The 23,551-nt window shown below is 45.4% G+C and overlaps 1 protein-coding gene and 1 long non-coding RNA gene across 6 annotated transcripts in view; one reads left to right on the forward strand and one right to left on the reverse strand.

The window, feature by feature from the left end:
• LOC310835343 overlaps positions 1–23,551 on the reverse strand; it is a 233,228-nt gene that overhangs the window by 26,966 nt on the left and 182,711 nt on the right. The gene's annotated exons all lie outside the window — the stretch shown is intronic.
• The window catches only part of MAGIX (MAGI family member, X-linked), a 35,173-nt gene continuing 18,836 nt past the window's right edge, over positions 7,215–23,551 (forward strand). For 2 of the 4 annotated variants that reach the window (XM_083718958.1, XM_083718960.1), the window contains exons 1-5: positions 7,215–7,441; positions 11,327–11,502; positions 11,629–11,705; positions 15,605–16,150; positions 20,642–20,971. In XM_083718958.1, the coding sequence (XP_083575084.1) occupies positions 11,438–11,502; positions 11,629–11,705; positions 15,605–16,150; positions 20,642–20,971 (1,018 nt within the window). In that variant the 5' untranslated portion in view covers positions 7,215–7,441; positions 11,327–11,437. Of the gene's footprint in view, positions 7,442–8,123; positions 8,239–11,326; positions 11,503–11,628; positions 11,706–15,604; positions 16,151–20,641; positions 20,972–23,551 lie in introns of those variants that run through there. The other 2 variants (XM_083718959.1, XM_083718961.1) reach the window with 2 other exon arrangements.

A 23,551-nucleotide genomic window follows, 5' to 3' on the forward strand; every position in this document is an offset into this window, starting at 1 on the left:
ATACTTAAAAGCTGTGTCCAGTCAAGTCAACCTGCTGGTGCAAGAAATTATGCCTGTGCAACATGTTCTCTCCCCTGTTGCTATGGGGCGTCCCTGGCCCTTGAACTTGCAGATTCCGCCCAACAGGATGCCTTTGAATCTGCAAGTTCAATGGTCAGGGAGGCCCCATAGCAAATGGGTGTAGCCAGGGGCGGCAGCTGCACCCCCTCCAAATCAAATAAATAAACAAAAATACTTAACTAACTGACCAATTGTGTCACAGATAACTCGGTTCTGCCCCCCCCCAAACATAAAGCTTGCCCCTCCAATAAATCCTGGCTACGCCCATGTACAGGGATGCGGGTGGCGCTGTGGGTTAAAGCACAGAGCCTAGGGCTTGCCAATCAGAAAGTCGGCGGTTCGAATCCCCACGACGGGGTGAGCTCCCGTCGCTCGGTCCCTGCTCCTGCCAAACTAGCAGTTCAAAAGCACATCAAAGTGCAAGTAGATAAATAGGTACCACTCCAGTGGTAAGGTAAACGGCGTTTCCATGCGCTGCTTTGGTTCGCCGGCTCCCTCGGCCAATAGAGCGAGATGAGCGCTGCAACCCCAGAGTCGGCCACGACTGGACCTAATGGTCAGGGGTCCCTTTACCTTTACGCCCATGTACACAACACTTAAATTTAATTTTGTTGCAAGAATCTTTGGTAAGCCGCTTTGAGAGCCTTTGGGGGATACAAAGGAGGATGCAACTCCTCCCAAGGCACAGTGAGCAAGAGAGAGCTTTTCTGTGCCATTCCCTAGAATAGAGGCTTCACCTCTCTTTTCCAATGGACTCTTGACTACGCTACCAATTGGAGTTATTCCTATGGGAAGCTTGAGAAAAATAAGTACATTGTGAGTGATATGGTCACCTTAACGCTCTTATTAATATCGTCCGTAAAACAGTCACAGTTGGGTTTATTATATTCAAAACAATTATAGTGGTACCTCGGATTAAGTACTTAATTCGTTCTGGAGGTCCGTTCTTAACCTGAAACTGTTCTTAACCTAAAGCACCACTTTAGCTAATGGGACCTCCTGCTGCTGCCGCACCGCCAGAGCATGATTTCTGTTCTCATCCTGAGGCAAAGTTCTTAACCCAAGGTATTATTTCTGGGTTAGCGGAGTCTGTAACCTGAAACGTATGTAACCCGAGGTACCACTGTACTATACTTCTCTTCCTTGTCAGTGGCTGCAATCTCTTTTTTTTAAAAAAATGATATTTATTAAAATTTCAAAAAAGTTACAAGAATAAAAAAAAGAAAAGAAAAAGAAGGAAAAAATACAAAACACAAAAAAATCAAAACAAATCAACCTTTCCATATCCTGACTTTCATTTGCTTGTTTCCCTGACCTCCTCGCACCTCCCTTTTTTGTATTCTAGTTCAATTAGTTATTTCAGCAAATCCTTTCCATTTTTGCTTTTATCTTAATAATTTATCTTACTATATTATAACTTTACATTCTCACCTATTAACAATCCATCTTTAAATACCCCTTTATAACATTACTGCTAAAACCACATAACTTCATTCCAACATCCTTCTAACATTCCTTAATTTTACAATATTTCTGTAAATAGTCTTTAAATTTCTTCCAATCTTCTTCTACCGACTCTTCTCCCAGGTCTCGGATTCTGCCATTCTTCCCGGGTGGGTAGGTCTTGTGTCTTCCAATACTTTGCGATGAGTATTCTTGCTGCTGTTGTGGCATACTTAAAAATGTTCTATCCTTCTTTAACACCAATTGGCCGACCATGCCCAGGAGAAAGGCCTCTGGTTTCTTCAGGAAGGTATATTTAAATACCTTTTTCATTTCATTATAAATCATCTCCCAGAAAGCCTTAATCCTTGGGCACGTCCACCAAAGGTGAAAGAATGTACCTTCAGTCTCTTTATATTTCCAGCATTTATTATCGGGCAAATGATATATTTTTGTGAGCTTGACTGGTGTTATGTACCACCTGTATATCATTTTCATAATATTCTCTCTTAGGGCATTACATGCCGTAAACTTCATACCTGTGGTCCATAACTGTTCCCAGTCAGCCAGCATAATGTTGTGTCCCACATCTTGTGCCCATTTTATCATAGCAGATTTCACCATTTCGTCCTGAGTGTTCCATTTCAACAGCAAGTTATACATTCTTGACAGAATCTTAGTTTTGGGATCTAACAGTTCTGTTTCCAATTTTGATTTTTCCACCTGGAAGCCAATTTTCTTGTCCAATTTGTATGCCTCCAATATCTGATAATAGTGAAGCCAATCTCGCACTTTGTCTTTTAGTTTTTCAAAGCTCTGCAATTTCAATTTATCTCCCTCTTGTTCCAAGATTTCCCAATATTTCGGCCACTTGGCCTCCATATTGAGCTTTTTCTGAGCCTTCGCTTCCAGTCAGTGGCCGCAATCTCAGATCAGGATGCGGAGCTTTGCTGCCTCTTGCTGGGCAAAGGAGAGCATGGCATTCTGATGGAGCAAAGGCCTTTCTGCACAGAGCTCACTTAGTAACACTCAAAGGGGCACACCATCTCAAAATTCATTTTTGGGGTAGGAACCACACAAAGTTTCTAATGACCAGGTGATGTGCTGTTTCCCCGGGAGCTAAAATCTGCTTTCCAACTAATGCAAAAAGGCTTTCTAAATTGGTTACATGTGCATTTGCCATATCATGTTTTGGGGTTTATCCAATTCCCCCAATCTCTTCACTCCTCCTCTGGTTGGTTGTGAGGGATCTTAGAAGGAATGGGGGGGGGGCCCTCTCACCACTGACATCCAACATCTGCCACGAAGCAGATGTCTAAATTTGCCTAATGAAGGGACATTTTATCATGCTTGGTGGACCTGTTTAAAAAAAAAGCTTTTTTAGCAAAACTGACTGGAAAAATTAGAGGAGTGTCAAACCAGAAGATTTATAGGGAATGGAAAATATTTGAAGAATATTTAAAATCGTACTGTATGAACAGTAAGATACTTGCAGAAATAGAGCGATACTGGTAAGCAAGAATTACATAAAATATAATATTGGATTATATATACATATATATGGAATGCAGGTTTTGGTGTCCTCGGGTGTCTTCCCGTGTAAAAGTTGGGGTGTCTAGGCGACGTTTCGACGAGGTCTCACTCGTCATCTTCAGGCTGGTGCTTTCGGCTTCTTGTTACTGGAACAGAGCGGGATCTCAATGTTTGAGTTCCTATAAATACTGTAGAGGGGGTGTGGTGTCTAGCCTCCAATGTTCTGGGCAGAGAGGAAGTTCCCAGGCTAGTGTGCCTTTTCTTCTTTTGTTCCTTAATTACTTGAGAGATACCTTGAGTGATTTCTTGAGTGATATCCTGAGTACCACTTAGGTGGGTCATTAGGTGTGGATTAGTTGCTAAAGTCTTTGTGTCTTGACCTCTTGAACTTTGTGAAGAGTTTTCCTGAGAAGATGGCTGTATTGCACTTAGTTGTGCTTTGGCTTGGCTTCGTGTATAGGGGCGAGCTGTGGTTTTGTGGCTTGTGTCAGCCAGATCTGTGTAGGGATTGCAGGGGGGTGCAGCATCCGGAGGTGCCACCATGGATTGGCTACTGGATGGTGTCAGTAATTCATCTGTGGAGAGGGTCTGGGTTTGGGTCTGGTGTGGTTGATTGGTGTTGGCGTTCTGTGTGCCTCTGGATCTGGTGTCAGTTTTTGTGGGGAGGGCTAATTTCCAGATGTCTGGCAAGCGGGATGTGTCGTCACGCTTGTTCATGTTGTGAGGGTGTTTCACAACATGAACAAGCGTGACGACACATCCCGCTTGCCAGACATCTGGAAATTAGCCCTCCCCACAAAAACTGACACCAGATCCAGAGGCACACAGAACGCCAACACCAATCAACCACACCAGACCCAAACCCAGACCCTCTCCACAGATGAATTACTGACACCATCCAGTAGCCAATCCATGGTGGCACCTCCGGATGCTGCACCCCCCTGCAATCCCTACACAGATCTGGCTGACACAAGCCACAAAACCACAGCTCGCCCCTATACACGAAGCCAAGCCAAAGCACAACTAAGTGCAATACAGCCATCTTCTCAGGAAAACTCTTCACAAAGTTCAAGAGGTCAAGACACAAAGACTTTAGCAACTAATCCACACCTAATGACCCACCTAAGTGGTACTCAGGATATCACTCAAGAAATCACTCAAGGTATCTCTCAAGTAATTAAGGAACAAAAGAAGAAAAGGCACACTAGCCTGGGAACTTCCTCTCTGCCCAGAACATTGGAGGCTAGACACCACACCCCCTCTACAGTATTTATAGGAACTCAAACATTGAGATCCCGCTCTGTTCCAGTAACAAGAAGCCGAAAGCACCAGCCTGAAGATGACGAGTGAGACCTCGTCGAAACGTCGCCTAGACACCCCAACTTTTACACGGGAAGACACCCGAGGACACCAAAACCTGCATTCCTGTACCCGTGAAAATCTACGAAAGCATATATATGGAATATATACACACACACACACACACACACACACAATGGTACCTCGGGCCAAGAACTTAATTCGTTCTGGAGGTCCATTCTTAACCTGAAACTGTTCTTAACCTGAAGCACCACTTTAGCTAACGGGGCCTCCCGCTGCTGCCGCATGATTTCTGTTCTCATCCTGAAGCAAAGTTCTTAACCCGAGGTACTATTTCTGGGTTAGTGGAGTCTGTAACCTGAAGCATTTGTAACCCGAGGTACCACTGCAATATGAATCTGTGCAAGGAATACAGATAATCTAAGTAGTATAATGAGAATTATTGGAAGTTATATATTTTAATTTGTCATGTAAGTGTAATATATTGTATTTGTTTATGTTTATTTCTTTATGTTTTCATATTTTATTGTTTCTAGCCATTTGTAGTGTTTTCTGTTTTGTATGTTATGTATGTTATGTAATTCATATATATTTGTCTATGTGAAAATTAATAAAGAATTTCTTTTTTTAAAAAAAGCTTTAAAAATGTGATCCAAATGCACACATTGATACAGAAAAATTTGAAGGTTAATGTTCAACTGAAAGCAGAACTCCTGCTGGGATTAATTAGTCCTGCTGGGACAAATAGTTATACAACTAGAAAAAAAGTATAAAAGATTACTGCAATATATGATCACAGTGGCGAGACTCTTTTATGCATAAACATGGAAATTCTTATTATTATCTACTAGGGAAGAATGGTTACTGGAATTAATGGATTTGGCTGTGGTGGGAAAGCTGACATGTTTAATTAGAGAAAAATCATTGTTGACATTTATTAATGATTGGAAGCCCCTTGTGAACTTCTTAAGTAAAAAGGAAAATGAGCTTGTAATATCTGGGTTTAAAGTCTGAAAAAAGGTTGGTTTATGGAAAGTAGGAGAGTTTGATGCTATTATGGAGCAAGGGGTTTGCATATATTTATAAAGCTGATAGACAGGCAAGTCTTTTCTTTCTCTTTTCTTTTATTCCTTTTTATTAATTTTCTTTCTTTTTGTTCAGGCTTCCTCAACCTCGGCCCTCCAGATGTTTTGAGACTACAATTCCCATCTTCCCTGACCACTGGTCCTGCTAGCTAGGGATCATGGGAGTTGTAGGCCAAAAACATCTGGAAGGCCGAGGTTGAAGCCTGTTTTAGTTTTTATGTTGACAAAATGTTTGGTATTTGATGTTAACTTTTGTATACTGCTTTTTCTTTGTTGGTTCTTCATGTGTTAATAAAAATAACTTTCAGTGAAGAAGAAAAAAGGTCATTCATTCTGATTTGTTTGTTTCCCATTATTTGTGCTTTCCACACTTTTCAGTCCATTTCCCCCTTCACTTTTTCACATTGCAAAAAGTCCATTTTTAAAACAGTGGATTTTTCATGCTAATATGGCAGAGTTCTTTAATCCCCATTAACTGCACAAACCTAAAGATCTGGTCACTTGAAGGCCTCCTGCAAAATAGTGATATATACTTCCTTTAAAAAAAATATATTTTATTTTATTAACATATAAAACACATACATATACATTTACACAATACATGTACACAACACACTACCTAATTTTCATAACATAAAACATACCTACATTACTCTATGCCACAACTGCTGCTTGAATTTTACTAGCTAAAAAGTGGAAAACGCAAGAATTACCAACTGTGGAAGAATGGCAGATGAAGATGATGGATTTTGCGGAGCTAGCCGACCTAACTGGAAGAGTCCATGACCAGAAGGAGGAGGAGTATCAGGAAGAATGGACAAAATTTAATGATTATTTAGTTAAAGTTGTTAAGTTAAACTAATTGGAAATAGCTTGCAGGTATTTGATTGGCTTAGGATTTTATATAAGTTAAGTGATGAATTGATATGTTTAATTTAGAATTGAAAAGATGTAAGGATGTTAAATGATTAAGTTTATAAGAACTCTGATTTGGAAAACCATTAAAAGGATACGCATTGTAACGTTAGTGGCATTCAAAGAAGCTCTGTAAAAGTTGAAGAAATATTGCAAAAAAGAAAAACAGGCATCAAAGAGTATACTAAAAGGCAATAGTGAATTAAAGAAATGTGTATTTTAAAAATTTAATTTGGATGATTATCAGAGAGGTTGAAGGAAGTCCAAATGTGAAAAATCTGTTAAAGATGAAATGTGATGTGTTATGTATTTTTTATGCGGAAAATTTATTATATAAAAAAATAAAATAAAAGGATACGCATTGAAATTCAACCAAGGGGAATCGAGGAAGTCACTTAACAATGTTAATAAGTGTAATTTTCATAAGGTTATGATTTTTGTTTGTTTGTTTATAATTTTGTGAAAATCAATGAAAATATTTTTGGAAAACTAATAATAATAACCTTGCCGCCGTAGCTGCATACATAAATATTGGTCTGATCCTTCCTCTCCTTTACTTCCACCAAGCATCACAAAGCAACGCACGCAACGCGGGTCTGGGAAGCAGGAAATTAATTCGTGCTCGTACCCAAGAAAGCGTTTTGCAACCCGAGGCCGCTGCTCACGAGGCGCCCCCTAGAGGCTAGAAGACGCGCTGCAGCGACGGGGAGGGATGCGCGCAGGGTGCGGGGTGGGGGCTCCTGTCCCACAGCCTTGCGGATTATCCTCTGCTGCGCTCTGCCATTGGCCAGCGTCTCTGTCTGTCTCTCTCTCCCCCGCCCCCCCCGCCCTCCGCATCACTTTCTGCCGGGCAGGAGGAGGGTAGCAATTCGCGTTGCCTTGGCAACGGCCCATGGTCCCTCCTCTTGCTAACGGCTGCTATTTCGGGCAGCATCAGCATCCAAGGTTGCTCCCAACCTCCTTGGCTCTGCCTGCTGCTGCTGCTGCTGCCGCTGCTTGGCAGGGCCCGCCTGGGAGGTTAGGGGAGCCGAGGCCGGGGGCTGCTGCGAGCCAGAACAGCGCTGGCGGCGGGGGCATCCACAGAGGTAAGGAAAGGGCGCCCCCTCCTCTTCCTCCTCCTCCTCCTCGCTTCTCTTCCCCCAGCATGGCGATGATGGATGGAGGATCAGCCCTTCTAATAGGATTCCCGGGTCTACTCTGCAGGGGTGGGGAGGGAAGGGGTAGTGGGAGGACGAGGAGGAGATAAGTAGCCGGCCTGTAGTGCAGTGGGTTAAAGTTGGTTGGGGGGTTGGGGGGGAGGGGGGAGAACCAGGTGGCTGCCTGCGGGGAGGGTGACGGATGGAGATGGGCTGGATGAGGGTGGCTGCTGATGGGAGGGAAGGGATGAGAGCCGGGGGGGGGGGCAGGGAGGCGGGGGCAGGTGAGTGGATGATGTCAAGAGATGGATAGGACCTGACAGCCGGGCCGGGAGGGGTGCTGGGGACGAGCAGAGAAGGATGTGACAGGCCAGCGAGGAGACGGGTGACTCGTTGGGTGCTGAGTGGAAGTGACAGGGCACTTTCCGGCAGCGGGTTCAGTGGGCAGCAACCCCCCACCCCCACGAAACCACCTGCTTAGTACCTGCTGCAACCCCACTAACCAACAAGGGGGTTAACTAGGCAGACAGCTCTGGGTGGAGAGTGGGGGGTGGGGGTGACCTTTACTCCAGGAGCATGGCCTTTATTCAGGTAAGGAGCAGATCCTGACATGGAGTGATGCTGGGATTTCCCACTCCATATCCTAGGATTCTTTAACTGCTGATCCTGGAACAAGGGAAAGAGAGGAGCTGTGATTTTTCAGCAGAGCATTCGCTCCCTGTTTCCATCCTTCCACCTGACTAAAGGTAAAGGGACCCCTCACCATTAGGTCCAGTCATGGCCGACTCTGGGGTTGCACGCTCATCTCGCTTTATTGGCCGAGGGAGCCGGCGTACAGCTTCCGGGTCATGTGGCCAGCAGGACTAAGCCATTTCTGGCGAACCAGAGCAGCACATGGAAACGCCGTTTACCTTCCCGCCGGAGCGGTACCTATTTATCTACTTGCACTTTTGAACTGCTAGGGTGGCAGGAGCAGGGACCGAGCAACGGGCGCTCACCTCGTCATGGGGATTCGAACCGCTGACCTTCTGATCGGCAAGTCCTAGGCTCTGTGGTTTAACCCACAGCGCCACCGCGTCATGACTAGTTAGGTGCTAAACCCAATCTCTGTTTTCCACTGCTCAGAGTGTTTCCTTTCCTTGGGTCTCCTGGGATCGGACTGCTTTCTAGAGTGTTCCCCTTATAAATTCTGGCCCCTTTCAGATGTTATTTCAGATGTGTAAAGGTAAAGGGACCCCTGACCATTAGGTCCAGTCGTGACCGACTCTGGGGTTGCGGCACTCATCTCGCTTTATTGGCCGAGGGAGCTGGCGTACAGCTTCTGGGTCATGTGGCCAGCATGACTAAGCCGTTTCTGGCGAACCAGAGCAGCGCACGGAAACGCCGTTTACCTTCCCGCCGGAGCAGTACCTATTTATCTACTTGCACTTTGACGTGCTTTCGAACTGCTAGGTTGGCAGGAGCAGGGACTGAGCAACGGGAGTTCACCCTGTCACAGGGACTTGAACCGCCAACCTTCTGATCGGCAAGTCCTAGGCTTTGTGGATTAACCCACAATGCCACCCGCGTCCCTCGATTTTAATGTGTAGAGAGGGAGAAAGTGAGATTGTGTGTACTCAGCTGTGCCACACTTTTCACAGGGCACTTCCAAATACCCTGTTTATTGAGTATTCATCCTGATTTGTTTACAGGGCGATTTGACAACACCCACTATTTCATGAACAGACTTTCTGGGTTTTTTGTGGGGAGGTTAGATGAGGGGGTCTCAAAACCTCTGAAGCAGTAACAGTGATAATGGCTCTGCAATTTGCCCCACCCCCAAAACAACTTGGGGAAATATAAGAAAAATTAGATAATATTGCCTCTGCACTGGCCTTCCTGCACCAACAGCTTTGGAACAATTCCTGCTGCATGACATGTAACATAAACAAAAAAGGATTTCCACATCTCCTCCTTACCCTTCTATTCAAGGAATGCTCTTCTCTGGTTGCTGCCTGCTCAGTGTTCAAAATTAGCCAGGTGCCAGGACTATCGGCCATTGGAACCAAGTGAATATTCCTGGGTGCCAGGAGGGCACCTGGCATCTCCACCATCTGGAGATCCTTGGATCTGGACTGTTTTCACACACTAATACCCCATCCTGTCAAATTCTATGCGTTATATTTTAGCCGCACAATTGGAATGAATTTCTGGGGGGAAACACTTTTTCTGTGCAGCCTGTGTAGGAGCAGTCACTGTTAAGAAAAGATTGTCTTAACCGAGCTCAAGATTGTCATCAGAACTAGCCAGATGTTTAACTGATAATCACAGTCAGACCATCATTTGAAAAATAAGACTTCAGAGCCTTCTTGCCCCAAAATGGCAACTAGACATTCTGTTTTGGCAGCTGTAACCTTGGTTTAAGGAAACATTTGGCACCTACCTTATATATCTGAGTTTCTAACACTGTGTCTGCTGCATGTGGCAGCAAACAAAACAAAGGTAGCAACAATGGGTTTCATTTCTTCCTGCAACCCCACCTTTTCAAAAATGTCCATCAGGCAGCTTCCTGCCACATGGCTGACAGGCAGCAAAATGAGCCAACAGGCAGTTGCCATGCTTGCCCCTGACACACACCCCACAGTTGTTGTTTTTTAAGTAGTTGCTGACCTAGCACTTCATGTGGCTGGCAGAGAGCAAAACAAAACAAGCAGAGCAGGAAAAGGGTGGCTCCTGCGCTTCACAACCAATTTTAAAAACTGCTCCAGGGACAGGGCCGCTGCTTGCTCCACAAGGCCAGCAGGCAGCAAAGCAAAGAGGAAGCAAATAGGCTACAGAACTTCCCCTGCCTTTTTTAAAGGCCCTCACCCATGGATAAGAAAGCTTCTCCCCTTTTCAATAAGCCCTTCCATGTACATTTTCTTTTTCATGGTTTGATTCATTTTTCCTGAAACGCTTGACAATTGGGTTTATTTTACTGAGCGGAGTAATTTCAGGTTTCGTTTGTAATTGTTTATATTTGTGATATAAGGTAATGTAACAATACCAGTCTGATATGGTTTCTTTTTTGTGCTCTTCGGCTATCTCAATCCCAGTTTTGTTGGTAATAACCTTGTAAATGTTGCAAACAAACAAATAAGCTATACCTTTCACTTCTCTGAAGATAGAGGGCAGGGCAAGAACCTCCTCATATTCCCTTTGGGTACAGAGGGGGTTCGTTCAGGAGAGTGTGTCACCAGGCTAGGCACAGACCACCTGCTTTATAGGGCAGCCTGTCAGGGGCTTGAGAAGCCCCCTCTTCCCCCTGCTTTTCTGTGGTTGCACAAACAAGAGCAGAACTCAAGGCGGGAATATCAAGCGCTTTGCGGTCAGGAGAAGGTGTTCCCACAAGCACCTATTTGAAGCTGGACTAGCCAGAACCTCTCTTTCATGGGGCCTTTCAGTGCTCCCTGGGCCATGGGGACTCCACGCCACACCATCTTTCCCCAGCCACACTGCTTGGTGACCTTGCTTCACATTCTCCTTGAGTGCTTTTTGTTGAACGACCATTGCTTGCAACTTTCAAAGGTGGAATTTATACTCATTGCTCTGCCCATTTTTGCCTCTGGCCCTTTACACAACCAACGTGCGGCCTCGGAGATTGTACCAAAGGGAAGGTGGCCCTCCAGCTGAAAACGGTTCCCCGCCCTCTGATGTTATGGCTCTCACTGGGTGGTTTTCAGCTAAGCAGGCCTATTGGGGTTAAGGCGCCTCAGTCACATTTATTTCAGTGGGTCTAGTCTGAGTAAAAACTTAGTCAATGCACAAACCATCCTGGAATCTGAGCTGTATGTCAACATTTGTGTCTCTGCGCAGGACAAAGTGAGGCAACCTCTGGGGACCCTACGAAGCTCCCCTATTGGATGTGGGGGACTGAGCTTGGGTCCCCGAAGTGAGATCCCTGGCTGCGCTGATTGTGGGGCAGTCATGGGGGGTGCTGGCCCCCATGTCCACGACTGGGGTTCAGAGAGGATCGAGCCCTGTGGCATCAGGTCAGTCCAATGCGCTACTCGTCCTCCGCCTGAGAGGGCTGATCAACTGAAGTGGGGAGCGAGGGAATGGAGGAGTCTACCTTCCTGAGAAATACTCACCTCTCGTTGTTGTCCCCCTTCCAAAAGCTGCAGCACAAGACAAAGCCCCCAGGTGACTTGTGAGGCTCGTGTTCCTGCAACAGAGACCACCCCAGCTGCAGGAGGTGAGTGTGGAGGGTTTTTGGGTGTTGTTATAAATAGGACGCCCTACAGTGGGGGTTGCAATTGGCAATTGATTTTAATGGGGTCCTTTTCAGCCCAGTAAGTGCATAATGGTCAGCAATATTGGCTCTCTAAGACCAAATCTGCATTGCACATTTAAAGCAACATTATAGCACTTTAAACAGTAATGGCTTCCTCCAAAGTAACCTGGAAACTGCACTTTCTTAAGGGTGCTAGGAGACCATTATTCCCCTCACAGAGATACAGTTATCAGAGTGGGGTAACAGTCAATCCCTCCTTTGTAGGAAACTCTGGAATTTGTTGCTCTCTGAGGGGAATAGGAATCGCCTAAAATTTCTCAACACTCTTAGCAAACTACAACTCGCAGGGTTCTTTGTGGGAAGCCATGATTGTTTGAAGTGATATGATACCAGACCCTCCGAGTGTCCCTCTTTTTCCAGGGACATCCCTGATTTAGAGAAGCCGTCCTGGTTTCCGATTTGATCCCAGAATATCTCACTTTTCCTTAGGATGTCCCTATTTTCATCGGAGAAATGTTGGAGGTTATGGAGTTTCCCAGCCCCCGAACCATCTGAAGGCAATCCTGTATAGGGAAGGATTTTTTAAATGTTTGATGTTTTATTATATTTTTATATATGTTGGAAGCTGCCCAGAGTATCTGGTGCAACCCAGTCAGATGTGTGGGGTATAAATAGTAAAAATTTCATAATGGAATGGGATGTCCCTATTTTCATCGGAGAAATGTTGGAGTTTTTGAATATGTGATACTGCTTTGAATGTGATAGTGCAGATGGGGCCTTTTCCCACTCAAACCAAGATGGAGGCAAAGGACTGTATTCCCTCCACCTTGCAGGCTTTGGTAGAGCTCTTCCTTTTGAACCCGGGTCTGCAAAGTAGGACCTGTGTGTGAGAAACAAAATCCTTTCTTGGGACTTGCTCCTCCTAATATATTTTAAATCGAGGAGTGAGCTTTGTTTTGTTTTTGATTCTTTCGTTTTTGGGGGGGTTATCGCTTGTTTTTCCCCTCTGCGTGTTTTATTTGTTTTGAGGGGGTGTGTGGTTGCGGGGTTTTTTTTGGGGGGGGGAGTCAAAGCATTGCCAGTTTTTCTTCTGTGAAATGGGTATGTCTGTGGTGCCCACAACCATTTATTGGATTTTGGGTCCCTGTCCCCCCAAAGGCTGAGTGAGGACCTCTGCTTGAGGGCCTTCTCTTTACCATTTCCTTGTATCTTGGTTTGCATGTGATGATGAGGAGCTGAGGTGATTTAAGGAAGAGCACTGCCAAAGCTACTTCTGCTGCCCAAGCTGAAAGGAAGGACTTAGAATCCCTCACCTGCCTCTCAGCTTGGGAGAACATCAGAGCCTACTCTGGGAACCAGAAGTAAAGTGGATTGCAGGGGGTGGAGATTTGTCCCCTGTGTTTCCTGTTGCTGATCCTTGAGTTAGAGTTTGTGTGAATGCCACCATCAAGTCATGCTAGCAGGAGAACCTACTCTCCTCCAGTTGAAGCATTCTTGTCAATAACGGGTTGCCTGTGGCGAACAAGAATTCCCTGAAGCCTTTAGAAAAAAACTGTGCACACACCTTTAAAGCACATCCACGGCAGGTTCTTTTTCTCCAGTAATTCTGGGCCTTCTAGTTTAACCTCACAGGAGTCACAGTTCCCAGCGACCTTTAACAAGCTATTCCCAGAATTCTTTGAGGGAAAGAATGTGCTTCAAACGTCCACCAAGCCTTTGGACATCAGATATGGCAGGCAGGCTAGGGAGACATTTTGTGGACTTGTGTGCAGGGCTGTGCCAGGGCTGAACTTTGCTGTATGTTCCAAAACGTAGCACCGCCGTTCCTGCCCAGCTTCACCAAACGAAGCACTGTAGGGCTTTCTTAAGAACATGTGCCCATTGCACATGCTACAACGTGACCTCCTTGTCAGAGCTATGGCGGTTTCTCCTAACCTTGCAAAGTTTGTACACCCCAAATGTAACAGCCAGAATTGCAGCCTCTCTCCTGAAACACAGGCAAAAAGAGAGAGAAGCCTGAAACATTGAAAGTTTCGTCTTGTGGAATAAAACCCATGCTTTTTGACTTAAAAAATATTTTTCTGGCAGTAGAGTCAAGACCAGGCATGGGCAAACTCGGCCCTCCAGATGTTTTGAGACTACAATTCCCATCATCTCTTATTACTGGTCCTGTTTGCTAGGGATGATGGGAGTTGTAGTCCTAAAACATCTGGAGGGCTGAGTTTACCTATGCCTGGTCAAGACGGTCTGTTTTAATGAAAGAGAACTGTCTGGGAACCATTCTGTAGAAGCATAGGTGCCAACTCCCTGGGGCCCCAAAGTGCCCAAGCACCCACAAAATTCCCCATGAAGGGACCGGGCACCCCCAAATTTCATCCCAAGGCCATGCACACTGCATGGCACCCACAGCCCCGGGGACCCATGGTGGCAGGGCCAAGCTGGCACTCCTGTGTAGAAGAATCATATCTGTTTATTACAACACAGCACAACTACCGTATTTTTCGCTCTATAAGACGCACCAGACCACAAGTTTTTGGAGGAGGAAAACAAGAAAAAAAAAATCTGAATCTCAGAAGCCAGAACAGCAAGAGGGATCGCTGCGCAGTGAAAGCAGCAATCCCTCTTGCTGTTCTGGCTTCTGGGATAGCTGCGCAGCCTGCATTCGCTCCATAAGACGCACACACATTTCCCCTTACTTTTTAGAAGGGAACAAGTGAGTCTTATAGAGCAAAAAATACGGTACATTCCACATTATTTAGGATTACCCGGAACAGTTCCTTCGTAGCCACAAATACGGCAATGTGTTGCAATCCCAAACCAGTGCTCTCAAGCCTACCTCCAGGGGAAAATCACAACACCTCATCTTCAACTGTGGTCATGTCTGATGCTCCTGAGAAAGGATTAAAAATGTCCAAGGTCTTTGTGGCAAGGGGAGAACTTCTCTGAACCCAAAGGGCCCCAATGAGATATTGGAGTAGGAAATCATGATATACCTGTTACCAATGTATCCAATTCTGTTTTGCAGTCAATGGGTATCTTGGCTCCTGCAACTGCTCCAAGCAGACGATTCCAGAATATTAGTCCTTCTAAATGTATGAATGGCTAGTTTATAACGAGTTTATGGCCTTGCATTCCATAGCAATGCCTCATCTTGCCTAGAGCTGAAATGGGTATTTGAAATTCACTGAAATTTCCAATTTCACCATTTTTACATGTGCATTTGGAATGTGACATTGTGCCTCTGAATTAGAACTGTTTAGATTTGCTGGCATCTCTTGGTGCTTTTGGCAGGCATTTCTTTGTTTATTTACACATATATACTTCGTTAAAACCAGCTCCACTAGATTATTAAAGCCGCTCATGACATACATCCATAATACAGTATAAAGAAATACGAAACCACATAAGCTGTCAGCTGTCAAATACTTAACACCACAGCATGCCATCTATCAAATGTTATTAAATACTAAATACCATTACATGTCACTTACCAGATACAATCAGATACTAAATACTATTGCTTGCCAACCATCAAATACTAAATCCCATTGCTTATTAGCTGTTAAATATTATTGACTACTAAAAAAAATTAAAAATGTTGCATGCCAGTTATTAAATGAAGTACTAAATACCATTACATGTCACCTAGTTCCAAATAATACCAAGCAGCGTCAAATATCATAGGACGTCAAATGCAGATATCAAATATCGGGTGACTTGTTTGGCAAATGAATATTTGACTAGATTTCTGCAGAATCTGGAAGAGATTTTGTATGGCGGACAATTTGTTTCAGCCCTAATCTTGGCTCTGAAAGGTACTGTCTTGCTGCCTCTCTTTTATTTTCCTTCCACCTTTTCAGTGAATGTCGTAGTAGTGGTGGACGGGAACTGCATCCTGCAATATACCCATCGCCAATCACCTTGCTCCTGCCTTTCTGATGGGGAGCCTCTCCTGTCCCGACGCCCTCCGCCAACGTACGGGACTGTGCCCCCCAGCCCCACTGTCCCCAGGGGTCCAGCCTGCGGCCAAGAAGCTGGCCCGCCCCCATCCCGCAGGACCCGTGGACTCAGCGTCCGCTGTTGCACCAAAGCCTGCCTGGGCGACGAAGAGGAACATGCCGAGCGGCACCTCCACCGGGGGCCACCCTGCAGCCGCCTCACCCCAGTGCCCTTGCCCTGCAGCCCCTCTGGCCCGTGGTTTGGAGTGGGGTCTCTCAGTGGGGGCAGGCCGGGGGCTCGGGTGGTGAAGATCTGGGACCGACAGCGATGCCCCTTGCTGGAGGAAGGGGATGTCATTGCAAAGGTGAACGGGGCTGACGTGCGGGACCTGAGCCCGGGAGAAGTGGAGAGTGTCTTGCAGGAGCATACGCGAACAGGAGATGTGATCCTTCTGGTGGAAAGGAAAGGTGAGCCATGACAGCAGGCAGGGCCACCACGAGGTTTTGTCACAGCCCTGGGCAGATTCAAGTTTCCCACCATCCTCCCTCATCTTATCCACCTGCTTCGCAACATTAGCGCATGAATGGCCAAGGGTTCGCCAGGATTATCTTGGTTTGCCAATTCCAACGGCTCCTATAGCAACATCTCACCAGAGTGGTGCATGCTCTAGTTATCTCTCGCTTGGACTACTGCAATGCGCTCTCTGTGGGGCTACCTTTGAAGGTGACCCGGAAACTACAACTAATCCAGAATGCGGCAGCTAGACTGGTGACTGGGAGCGGCCGCCAAGATCATATAACACCGGTCTTGAAAGACCTACACTGGCTCCCAATACGTTTCCGAGCACAATTCAAAGTCTTCGTGCTGACCTTTAAAGCCCTAAATAGCCTCAGTCCAGTATACTGGTCTCGGGGGCGGCCGCCGAGACCACATAACACTGGTCTTGAAAGACCTGCATTGGCTCCCAGTACGTTTCCGAGCACAATTCAAAGTGTTGGTGTTGACCTTTAAAGCCCTAAACGGCCTCGGCCCAGTATACCTGAAGGAGCGTCTCCACCCCCATCGTTCTGCCCGGACGCTGAGGTCCAGCGCCGAGGGCCTTCTGGCGGTTCCCTCATTGCGAGAAGCAAAGCTACAGGGAACCAGGCAGAGGGCCTTTTCGGTAGTGGCGCCCGCCCTGTGGAACGCCCTCCCATCAGATGTCAAAACGATAAACAACTACCTGACATTCAGAAGACATCTTAAGGCAGCCCTGTTCAGGGAAGTTTTTAATGTATGATATTTTAGTGTTTTCTGGTTTCTATGGAAGCCGCCCAGAGTGGCTGGGGAAACCCAGCCAGATGGGCGGGGTACAAGTAATAAATTATTATTATTATTATTATACCTGAAGGAGCATCTCCATCTCCATTATTCTGCCCGGACACTGAGGTCCAGCTCCAAGGGCCTTCTGGCGGTTCCCTCATTGCGAGAAGCAAAGCTACAGGGAACCAGGCAGAGGGTCTTCTCGGTAGGGGCATCCGCCCTGTGGAACGCCCTCCCAGCAGATGTCAAAGAGAAAAATAACTACCAAACTTTTAGAAGACATCTGAAGCCAGCCCTGTTTAGGGAAGCTTTTAATGTTTAATAGGTTACTGTATTTTAGTGTTTTGTTGGCAGCCGCCCAGAGTGGCTGGGGAAACCCAGCCAGATGGGCAGGGTATAAATAATAAATTATTAATAATAATAAATAATAATTAATTGTATTTATATCCCGCCTTCCCCAGCCAAAGCCGGGCTCAGGGCGGCTAACAACAATAAAATAGTACAACATTCTAAAATCATTTCATTATAATGTGTGGGGTATAAATAGTAAAATAGTAAAATTATCATTATGGAATGGGACGTCCCGATTTCTATCAGAGTAATGTTGGAGGATGTGAGTGCCACAGTATTATCTCCTCTCTCCCCTCCCCCAGTAGCAAATTCATGGCAGATGCACTGGGTTGAAAGACCTGTTACTCAGGACTCTCAAGCAGGTATACGGTTGTTTAAGTGTGAAAAACCAGGGCTGACCCAAAACATGTTGCTGCCCAAAGCATAGCAGCAAATAGCGCTCTTCCCATTGCACCCCCCCACCCCTCCAAGTCAAAGTGTATAATACCCAAGGCAAGCTAAGTTAAAGATAAAAATGCAATTATAATACATTAGGAGATAATGAGTGGAGATGGTTTCATTTGCAAGCTGAAACAATTGCACTGACTGAACGATCAGAAGAACGCAATGTTAAATTCTCATGAAATGTACTTCCTGAGACGTTCACCTCACTCCATCAAATGGTTGAGCTTGCCCTACAAACAACCAAATGATCTTTAACAAAAAAAAGAACCCCAAACTTTTATACACTGAGTGAAGGGGGGAATCAGAATGCTTTCTTACAGTAAAGAGGGATCGCATATACAAACATTCCAGTCATAAATCCTTCTTAGGCCAAATCCTGTGTACCCTATTTTTCAACACAAGCCATAAGCCCATCGGGATGGGGCAGGGCAGGTGGTTAGGTATGTGGTAGTATTATTATTATTATTATTATTATTATTATTATTATTATTATTATTGAAGTGCTGATTTAATGAATTTTTTATTTTATTTTATAGATTTGCTATGTTTAGTTTTTTGTTTTGATATCATATTTGGCCATTGATGAAGACCTTTGTGCCAAAATGCGCTTGGTTTATGTTGCAATATAATGTCCAGGATTTGGTCTGTTAAGGATTTGTTACTGGAGTGTTTAAGTAGGCACATCTATTGTGATTCGTGTTTAGCGTATTTATAGCAAAAAGCCGCCATGTAAATCCTGCACTTGCAGTCTGTGGTTTGGAAAGTATGAGGCCCTTAGCCTCAAACACCATCTTAGCATAGGGATAACAATACAGTACCAGCTTGTTGTAATGCTTGCAGAGATATTCTCTCTGTAAGTGCTATAAAAATGCTTTATTTGTGTATACATGCAGCAGAGATCAGATCCAATATTTGATTGTAAGCCATCTTAATTTGATTGTGAGCGTTGACCTCACAGGCTTGTGGGAAAGGTGGGGTATAGATGTGGGAAATAAATAAACAGCTTGCCTGTGGCACTTGCACCATCTCATTCCATGCACTAATCGCAATCACAACCAATAGTGATTTCTGAAGACGGCTCACATTTTCCCAGGTAAAAAGTAGTAAATGCTCAGGAAATGAGACAGCCCCAAAGTAGCATCTTGAAAGAAAGATGTGCAGTGAGACCAATGAGAATTTGCTGGGCAAAAAAACCAAAAACCACCACCATCATCTGATTATACAGAAAACAGTGCAATTTTTTTTTTTCTTAACTGAAGTTCAACAAATCTAAAAATGCTGACTTCAACATCTGATTCCCTCCCCCCAATCAACATTTGATTTTCAAACTCAATTTGTTACATCAACATTTGCAATTTAACTGTTTTGCTTAGCGTGTATGTGTTTTTTTAACCTACTGAAGGATGGGATTTTTTCCCCATGCTTGGGTAAATAAATGAATTATTTTAGTACAAAATGTATTAAATGCCACTGCACACCAACTGTTAAATACTGTCAGATATTGATTGGTACATGTAAGATACTGTCAAAGCGCTGTCTCTTCCTGCATGTCAGCTGCCAAATACTGACGGATACTGTAAGTCTGACAGCTACTGAAAAGATCACTGGATGATGAACGCTAATGTGGAATATCAAATATTCCGTGAACGTGCACACATGCAGAGGGCTGTGATCTGAACAGGCATGAAGTCATAAACTTTGCTGAGGCAAGCCTGGGTCTGGTCACTGTTAGATGGATTTAGATGAGTAGGATATTCTATTTAATAACTACCCTTCCTTTTTTCATTTTTGTGAGCATGCAAATATCTATTTTAGCAGAGTTAAAATCACTATCCGTGCACAGCTTATCTCTAGAAGCTATTAGGACAAGGTTGCATAACCTTCTAGAACAATTGTGATATCCAAGGATGCAACAGGCAAGCTTGGATTATTTTTTTCCTGTTTTATGTTTCCCTGTTAAGAAAGAAATCACTCTCAGACCATTTAGTAAACAAGAAAAATACAAGGTTTACTCACATCAAAAGTCTTGTCAGGATTCAACACATGCAGTCAGGCAGGCAACAATCCTTAAACATCCTAGAGTCCCTTGTGTGTGACTGTTTAGCCACCATGCAATCTGTGATTTGCCTGCAGATCCACAGTCAGTACGTGGATGGCAGACCACTTGGGATCCATATAGATCCCACCTTAATTGAAGAAACGTAGGCTATAAATGTAATCAAGGAACTATTGTCTGTCAAAATTCACACAGGATAATTTTAGAGGTGCAAATTCATTTCAGCTGCAACAGAAAGACGCTACCTCTTACAAAATGAATGTCATGCTTAGCTGCATTGTTGAAAGCCACGACCTGTTTTTTCCTAGCAGTTTGCCAAATGGACAGAGCAGTTACACACACAAAACACCTGTAACTGAAACAAATGTGAATTATCAGAACTAGGATGTGATTCTGATAGCTAGAAGTGGATATACAGTTGTACCTCTCGTTACGTCAGTCTCTGGTTGCATTTTTTCAGGATACGAACACGGCAAACCCGGAAGTGTATACTTCAGGGTTTCACCGCATGCGCAGAAGCGCTCTGCACATCTCACACATGTGCAGAAGTGCTCTGCGCGCCTTGTGCGTGCACAGCAGCACTCTATCGCACTGCACGCATGCGCAGAAGCGGTGCTCTAGTTGTGGACTTTTCGGGCTGTGAACTGCACCCCAGAGCGGATTGAGTCTGTAACTAGAGGTACCTCTGTACAAGTTTGAGGTGAGGGCTTGCTAAGCACTGCAAACCCCAGAGAGACCACTGTGGTATGTGATGGGGTCTGGTGTCAATTCAGACCTACTCAACCCTACCTTCTTGTCCCTACAGGTCATCATTCTCGGAGACATCCCCAGGAAAACTGCTCTTTCCGACGAGAACACCTCTTGCCTGATTCTTGCCACAACAAAGGAGTTTCCCGAGATACTCCTAACACTTGGGGTGCTCCCCCGGCTGACACTTTGGCTGTGACCAGTTTTGTGGGCCCCGAGCCCCGGGATGTACTTGTGTGTCCTGCTCGTTGTTCCCAGAGGCTGAGGAGGCCCCGGCCAGCGGGAGGGGCTGGGGAGCCCACAGGAGGTGTGGATGGCCCCAAAGAAGACCATGGATGCAACAGTGGCATCGCCATAGCAACAGATGGAAGTGGAGCTGTGAGAGCAGGTGAGGCTGTGGGAAAAGGCACACCCCCTTGCAGCAGGGAAGTTCAGTGGTGACAGGTGCCCATTGGGACTGGTTGGGTGGAAGGAGAGGAGCCCAAACAGTAGGTGGAGCCAGGCAGAGCCAACTCATTCTGGCTTTGGCCCCATCCTCTTCCCCACTGAGTTCCACAAAGCCAACACTGAGACTAAAGGCTCAGATATACAGCTGCAAATAAAACGCTTTAAGTGTGTCTGAAGCGCAATATACAATGTGACACGAGATGGCGATGGTGAGCCTTATAGAAAATTCAATGTATTTTTAAAAAACACTTTTAGAAAAAAAGCATTTTCAGAATGGTTTTTATATGTGTGTAAAAAAGGTAAAGGGACCCCTGACCATTAGGTCCAGTTCTCACTTTATTGGCCGAGGGAGCCGGCATACAGCTTCTGGGTCATGTAGCCAGCATGACTAAGCCTCTTCTGGCGAACAAGAGCAGCACGCAGAAACGCCGTTTACCTTCCCACCAGAGCGGTACCTATTTATCTACTTGCACGTGCTTTGAAACTGCTAGGTTGGCAGGAGCAGGGACCGAGCAACGGGAAGCTCACCCCATCGCGGGGATTCGAACCACCGACCTTCTGATTGGGAAGTCCTAGGCTCTCTGGTTTAACCACCCACATCCCACTATATGTATGTAGATTCCACCTAAAAAGGAGGATGCAAACCGGCAGAGCCACTCTCTAGGGTGACTGTAAGAAAGAAGGCAGGCAGGTGGGGGCTTGCTGAGGGCATACACATGTTGGTGGGGCCCCATTCACCGTAATGGACCTATCTCTACTGAGGAATAGTTTGCGCCTACCACTACCTCCCCATTCCAAATTTTGCATTCAGTCTGCTTCAAATGGGTTCTGCATATCTGAATGACATGTTTTAATGTGCTATTCATTTAAATGCCGTATTTTTCGCTCTATAAGACTCACTTTTTCCCTCCTAAAAAGTAAGGGGAAGTGTGCGTGCGTCTTATGGAGCGAATGCAGGCTGCGCAGCTATCCCAGAAGCCAGAACAGCAAGAGGGATTGCTGCTTTCACTGCACAGCGATCCCTCTTGCTGTTCTGGCTTCTGGGATTCAGAATATTTTTTTTCTTGTTTTCCTCCTCCAAAAACTAGGTGCGTCTTATGGTCTGGTGCGTCTTATAGAGTGAAAAATGCGGTAATTACTTTAATACAGAATCAGTAAAATAGCACGTTTGCTCTTTTATCTTTATGTTTTAAGCCCACTGTGTTGTTCTACCAATCCCTCAGGGTGGTTCACAACATGCCGAGAACAAAGGCGAATGTAGGGGAATGTGGCCAGTTTGGATGCACCGGCTGCAGAGCTTCTGGGCTGGGGGACCACAGCTATGACATCCAGCGGAAGGCAAGACCAGGGGGGCACCGGATGTTGGTGTCAGGCCGATTGAAATTTGAGACGCCGAGGTCCGCCGCTGCCAAGAGACATGGGAGAACACAAGATCGCAAAATCCCATGTCAAATTCAGCTGCTTAAAGGCAGCATGCTAAAGAAAATTAAATAACCTAAAAGCAGCCCAACCGCATCACCTCAAATTGAAATCAGCCATCCTCACTCTCTCTTGCTTCGAAAGCCAGCTGAAATAAAAAGCTGCCCCCCTCTGAATCAGACTGAAAGTTAAAGCACAGCAAGTCTTTGGGAGGGAGTGCCATTCAGAGCGGTCTGTGCTGCAAAGGGCCTTCTCCTCGTTGCCATCAGTCTAGTTGGGTAGAAAGGGGGGTTATAACAGGGTCCCATCTAGAAGATATTGCACAGTGATCGATGGTAAAAGGCTGAACAGAAAACGGTGGCACCCAGCAACTTGAAAACTATGGATTGCTGTGCACTGAATAGAATCCCTATTCAGTGGAAACTTCCAAGCTCCCCTTTGATTTGTGGGTCAGCAGACACAGCCTGTGCATTAAAAGCCTAAATCCCTCCATAGCCCTGCTAGGCTTCCAATGTAATGTATGATGTAGTTTCGATGAGGGGCATGATCCTTAAATGCTCAGGAAGATCTAAAGCAGGCATAGGCAAACTCGGCCCTCCAGATGTTTTGGGACTACAACTCCCACCATCCCTGATCACCAGTCCTGTTAGCTAGGGATGATGGGAGTTGTAGTCCCAAAACATCTGGAGGGCTGAGTTTGCCTATGCCTGCTTTAGATCTTCCTGAGCATTTAAGGATCATGCCCCTCATTGAAACTACATCATACATTACATTGGAAGCCTAGCAGGGCTATGGAGGGATTTAGGCTTTTAATGATGCCTATAGAAAGGAAAGGGTCAGAGTTCAGTGGTAGAGAATTTGTTCTACCTGTAGAAGCTGCCAGGGTCAATCCTGGCCGTCTCCAAGTCTGAAACTCTGGAGCTGCTGCCAATCAGTGTAGACAATACTGACACAGTATGAGGCAGCGGCTTCCTGCACTCCTATAAAGAAGCTGCTTACGTGAACATATGGATAAGGTCTGAAAACTAAAATTTATTGCATAATTTATTCAAAATAGGACAATGCAAAGAGTCACCCAAAAAGCAGAATATGAAGCTTCTCC

The sequence above is a fragment of the Podarcis gaigeae genome (genome assembly GCF_964106915.1).
Source record: "Podarcis gaigeae genome assembly, chromosome: 17".
Taxonomy (NCBI): Eukaryota; Metazoa; Chordata; class Lepidosauria; order Squamata; family Lacertidae; genus Podarcis; species Podarcis gaigeae.